The following is a 6,100-nucleotide window of genomic DNA, read 5'->3' on the forward strand; positions in this document are numbered from 1 at the left end:
TGGTTTAATAAAGGGACATGGAAAAGCATTAAAGGGGGGAACACGAAAGGATAGATATCAATTAGATCAGGCTTTTCTTCAAACGTTTACTGGTGACTGATCCTCATTCTTTGTGATTATGCATATAAAAGAGAAAATAAATACTGAGGATTGAAAGCAATTAGAATTGGGAAGTTTTCTTTTTTTTTAATCCGAATGCTTGCTGTTTGGTTATACATTAGGAGCACAGGTGAGATCAATCTCAACATTCATGGGAAAGAAAATACTGAAATTATTTTCAGCACAAATATTAAACTGCCTCTCCTCTACCAATTGATAAAAAAATATATTATATTTCAATATTTTTCTTTTTAAATTATATTGTTATCCATCCCAGCCAAAGTCGTGCCCGGTCATCTGGTAGAACTTGAGGTTGAAGGGCCGGTAGAAGTCGCGCAGTCTCTGCACCACCTCGGGGTCAATGTCCGGGTGGGTCCTGCCCTTGGTCTTGCCCAGGCAGTGGGGTTTGCTGCTGCCCTCGGCCTTCTTGAGGCAGGGGAAGCCCTTGGTCTTGTTGAAGTAGAAGTGCTTGTCGGTGATGATCCTCTTGAGGCCCAGGAAGTCCTGCACGCGGCCCAGCTCGCCCGCGGGGTCTCGGATGAGCCGCTCCCCGCTCACGAAGAGCATCTGGTGCAGGGGGAAGTGCAGCAGCCAGTGTTCCAGGTGCTTGGCGTACAGGCCGATCTGGATGGCGCTCCACGACGTGTCGATGAGGCCTGTCGTGCGGTTCCGAAAGGTCAAGCTCTCGAAGGTGGGGATGTCGGGCCGCTTGGAGAGCGTCTGCGTGTAGTCCGAGATGGCTCTGGTTACGGGGTCGCGCACCACCACGATGAGCTTAGTGTCCTTGGACATGGCCGAGATGCGCGCCGGCGCCTCACGCGTCACGAAGTAACTGGGCGTCTTCTCCATGGTGATCTGGCCGTCCAGGGTTCTAGGCATCAGGTCCCTGAGAAAAGGAAAAACTTGTGTTAGAGGCAGAGCAATGAGGGATTTCCTTATTTTAGACTGTTGTTGGGAACTGTCATTGACTTAGCTCCCACCTCATGACCAGGACCCCAAACACAGTCAAAGGAAACACTGCCCCATCCAGAGTCATTCCCATTTGAACTTGTGGTCCGGTGGATTTTTACTGAATAATTGCCAAGACTTTCCCGCCCCCTAGCTCTGGTAGCGTAGTGGTTACGAATCGGGCTGCGAACCTTAAGATCAGTGGTTCGAAACTACCAGCCGCTCCGCGGGAGAAAGATGAGGCTTTCTACTCCCGTAAGGATTTACACCCTCGGAAACCCTGTACAGGATCGCTATGGGTCGGAACCGACTCGACGGCACTTAACAACAACAACCACAAGTTTCTCTTACTTTGGAAGCTGTGTTGAAACCCATTAGCATTACAAGCTTCCAAAGGCGTAGGGGTGGTGGGTAGGCATGAGGTGGATTGGCCTGAACCAGGCCTTAAACGTTGTACCTGAAAAGTTAATACTGAGACACTTTTGCCCTCAATAAATCATATGCTGTTTGGCTATTGTTGTTGTTAAGTGTTGTGGAGTCAGTTCCGACTCATACTGACTCTGTATCAGGGTTCCCAAGCTGTAAATCTTTGTGGGAGCAGAAAACCTCATCTTTCTCCCGCGGAAGAGCTGGTAGTTTCGAACTGCTGACCTTGAGGTCTGCAGCCCGATTCGTAACCACTATGCTACCTATTACTGTGGCTAAAATCAAATACACTATCAGCATCAACACTAGCATCAGCATCATTCAACCAGTGAACCGCCATTACCCCATTCCTTGATTTACATAGGACGTTTCAAGGCCTGTGTTTAAATTTCAACTCCCCTGCTTAATAAATACGTGTTGTTGTTAAGCGGCACCGAGTTGGTTCTGACTTATAGTGACCTTGTATAGGGTTTTGAAGGAGCGGCTGGTGTGTTTGAACTGTCAAACTTATGATAAGCAATATAGTGCTTACCCTACTGAACAACACCAGGACTTCATAAATATGAGACTATGGAAAAATCACTGAATAGCTCGGCACCTCAGGCTCCTATCTATCAAGTAAGGAATAATAACATCACCTATACTACAGGATTGCTGCAATAGTTAAATTAGCTAATATATAGTATTATCAGCCAACAAAAGTGCACCATACTTAAGTGCTAAGTAAATTTATGTTATTTATTATTATCAATCAACAATGCTATATAAGAGGCTCTTGATCAAATTCCTCAGGTGAATTAAAATATTAGGATACATCCAATTATAGTGCTATGAGAGTCTCTGGGCAGCACAAATGGTTAAGTGCTATTAATAGAAAGGTTGGTGGTTGGAGTCCACCCAGAAGTAACTTGGAAGAAAGGTCTGGTGATCCACTCACCAAAAATCATAAAAAAAACCCCACAAAGCACAATTCTACTCTGACACAACTGGAGCCTCCATGTGTTGGAATTGACTCAATGGTAACTGGTTTTTAACTGGTTTATATTGTTATGAGAAAGGTCTTTAAATATCCCAAACTTTTTCGGTAGATTTCTTATAAAACAGAACTATTGTATTTAACATAATATCAAGTGTATTACACAAAACACTTATCTTCATAATTCCTGAGAGTTTGACTGCAACAAACAGAAAAAAAAGATTTATGAATGAAATAATCCACATTTTCCAGTGGCTTGAAATACAACATATTATAGTGTTGTTGTTGTTAGGCTGCCATCGAGTTTGTACCGACTCACAGTGACCCTATGAACAACAGAATGAAACACTGCCCAGTCCTGGGCCAACCTCACAATTTTTGCCAGACTTTAGCCCATTGATGCTGCCACTTTGCCAATCGATCTTGCCGAGAGTCTTCCTCATTTTCTCTGACCCTCCACTTTACCAAACATGATATCCTTCTCCAGTGACTGGTCCCTCCAGACAATACGTCTGAAATATAAGAGACAAAATCTGGCCATCCTGGCCTCCAAGGAGCACTCTGGCTGCAATTCTTCCAACACAGATCTATTTATTCTTTTGGCAGCTGATGGTACTTTCAATATTCTCCTACAACACCATAACTCAATTGTTCTACGATCTTCCGTATTCACTGTTCAACTTTTGCATGCATATGAGGTTACTGAAAACACCATGGCTTGGGTCAGGTGCACCTAAGTCCTTAAACCAACATCTTTGCTCGTCAACACTTTAAAAATGTTTTGTGCAGCAGATTTGCCTAATGCAATATGTCATTTAATTTCTTGACTGCTGCTTCCATGAGTGTTGATAGTTCATCCACGAAAAATGAAGTTTTTGACAACTTCAATCTTTTCTCCATTGATATGAATGTTGTTTATTTGTCCAGTGGTGAGGAATTTTGTTTTCTTTACATTGAGATGCAATCCATACAACAGGCTGTGGTCTTTGATCTTCATCAGTAAGTATTTTAAGTTCTCTTCACTTTCAGCAAGAAAGGTTGTATCATATGCATACTACAGGTTGTTAATCAGTTTTGTTTTTTTTTCAATCCTGATGTCATGTTTTTCTTCATGTAACCCAGCTTCTCGGATTATTTGCTCAGCATACAGGTTGAATAAGTATGGTGAAAGAATATAACCCTGTCGCACACCTTTCTTAATTTTAACCCATTCAATGTTCTCATGTTCTATTCGAACAACTGCCTCTAGGTCCAGGTACAGATTCCTCATGAGCACAATTAAGTGTTCCAGAATACTCATACTTCGGATTGTTGTCTATAGTTTGTCATAATCCACACAATCAAAAGCCTTTGCATAGTTAATAAAGCACAGGTAAACACCTTTCTGATAGTCTCTGCTTTCAGCCAAGATCCATCAGACATCAGCGATGATATTCCTTGTTCCGCGTCCTCTTCTGAATCCAGCTTGAACCTCTGGAAGTGCTCTATCAATGTGTGCTTGCAGCCGGTTCTGTATTACCTTGAGCAAACCTTAACTCGCATGGGATATCAAAGATATTGTCTGATGATATCCGCATTCTGCTGGGTCACCTCTCTTTGGAATGGGCACAAATACGGATCTCTTCCAATCAGTTGGTAAGACAATTGTCTTCCAAATTTCTTGCATAGATAGATGAGTGAGTTCCTTCTGTGCTGCCTCACTTTGTTGAAAACTTTCAATTTTTATTCCATCAATTCCTGGTGCCTTGCTCTTTGCCAATACTGTCAATGCACCTTGGACTTCTTTCTTCAGTATCATTGGCTCTTGATCATGTGCTGCCTCTTGAAATGGTTGAACACCGACCATTTCTTTTTGGTACAGTGACTCTTTGTACTTCTTCCATCTTCTTTTGATAGTTTCTACATCATTCAATAATTTGCCTAGAGAATCCTTGCATTTTTTCATTAGTTCCCTCAGTTTGAGAAATACTAAGGAAATTCTTATCTTTTGGTTTTCTAACTTCAGCTCTTTGCACATTTTGTTATCATATTTGACTTTATCTTCTTGAGCTGAACTTTGCAATTTTCTCTTCAGCTCTTGTACCTCATCATTTTTTTCCATTTGCTTTAGCATAACTACACTGAAGAACAAGTTTCAGTGTCTCTTCTGACACCCATTTTGATTTTTCCTTCTTTCTTTTCTTCTTAATGACCTTTTGCTTTCTTTCTGTACCATGTTCTTGATGTCATCCACAACTCTTCTGGTCTCTCGACAGCACTTCATAATACCAAGGGAAGTTTAGGAAGCAAAATAATGTTCTATCCCTTCAAAATTTTATGAGTGTTACCTACAAAACCAACTGACACTATTGGGGGTAAGGGTAGGAAGGGAAATAGGATCCCCAAATATCTTTTATGTTTCTCCTATGGCTAGTAGTCTAATGTAACATACTGCCTTGTCTTCTACTAATTTTTGCAATTAAAATTTTTCTAAAAATTACCCAGTGAATATTCACATTTATAATCCCATTTTCAACTATAATCTTCCCTGCTTTCTTCGTTAAATTGTCAAGTCAGCTCCAATTCCTGAAGACTCCTACATACACCAGAAGGAAATCGGGCCCAATACTGTGCAATTTTCATGATCTTTGACATACTGGAGTCTTTTGTTGCCATGGTGTATTTCCAGTGCCTTCTAACCTCAGTGGCTCATCTAGCACTACAGTGAGAAATGTTCAGTTTTGATTCATTTATTGACTACATTTTGGAAGCAGATCACTAGGCCTTTTCTTCTAGTCTCAGTATGGAAACCCCAGTGAAGTCTATTCACCATAGGGGACCCTGCTGGAATTTGAAATACTGGTGGTTCCACTGAGTAACATGGATGTACTTCCCGGAATCCACAAGTTGGTTAGGCCACCCTATTTTGACAGCTAAGTATTACTTAAAGAAAGAAAGAGTCAGCATTCCTATTTCTTTCCCTATGTTCTTTAGCTTCACCTTGCACGTGGCCAGTAAACTAGGAACTGCTGGTTGGCAATCTCAGGCCTTCCTTCCCACCTGCCTCTCTAGGAATGCACAGATTCCCAAGAGCCTGTCAGCAGACATCAAAGCTGTCATTGTGCTGGGCAAGAAAAAAAAACCCCACTACAAACACCTCTCTAAAACCATTTTAAATGGCAAAATAGAGGAAAGATCTGCCTCAAATAAGAGTTTGAAGAGACAACAGCTAAAGTAGGATTTCAGAAGAGGAACCATATTAATTACCATCATCTACAGAATGAGAAAACACGAGTGGTTTAGCATGGGGTGGAAGTGGCCCACTGGGGTTAACTTGAAGCCGCCTGTCAACAGCTTGCCTCAAAGTGGAAGACGCGCTAGACTACAGAAATCCTTAATGAGGCTTACCTTGTACAGCAGAGTTGCTTGATCAAAACACCTCCTAACAGAAGTCTTAAAATAAGTGATCTCCTTTTCTGCCTCTCTATTTTCTTATTACAACATTTCTGTGTTCATAAAAGTGCTCATGGATGTGTAATGCATCAAAATGCATGTGGAAATGTTGATGTTGCATTTAAGAATGTGCAGGATTGCCAGCAGCCCTATCCCCTCTTCCCCCCCCCCCCCCCCCCCCCAAATGAAGCACATACTGTCATTCTACTTGGTGGACGG

At 41.9% G+C, this 6,100-nt stretch overlaps 1 protein-coding gene across 1 annotated transcript in view; it reads right to left on the minus strand.

Annotated features, from left to right (window-relative positions):
- Positions 1–363: 363 nt before the first annotated feature.
- Positions 364–6,100, minus strand: part of HS3ST3A1 (heparan sulfate (glucosamine) 3-O-sulfotransferase 3A1) — a 152,010-nt gene continuing 146,273 nt past the window's right edge. Inside the window, exon 2 of the mRNA XM_006863440.1 lies at positions 364–985. Within this exon, the coding sequence (XP_006863502.1) occupies positions 364–985 (622 nt within the window). The remainder of the gene's footprint in view (positions 986–6,100) is intronic.

Source organism: Chrysochloris asiatica, unplaced genomic scaffold, assembly GCF_000296735.1.
Source record: "Chrysochloris asiatica unplaced genomic scaffold, ChrAsi1.0 scaffold00054, whole genome shotgun sequence".
Taxonomy (NCBI): Eukaryota; Metazoa; Chordata; class Mammalia; order Afrosoricida; family Chrysochloridae; genus Chrysochloris; species Chrysochloris asiatica.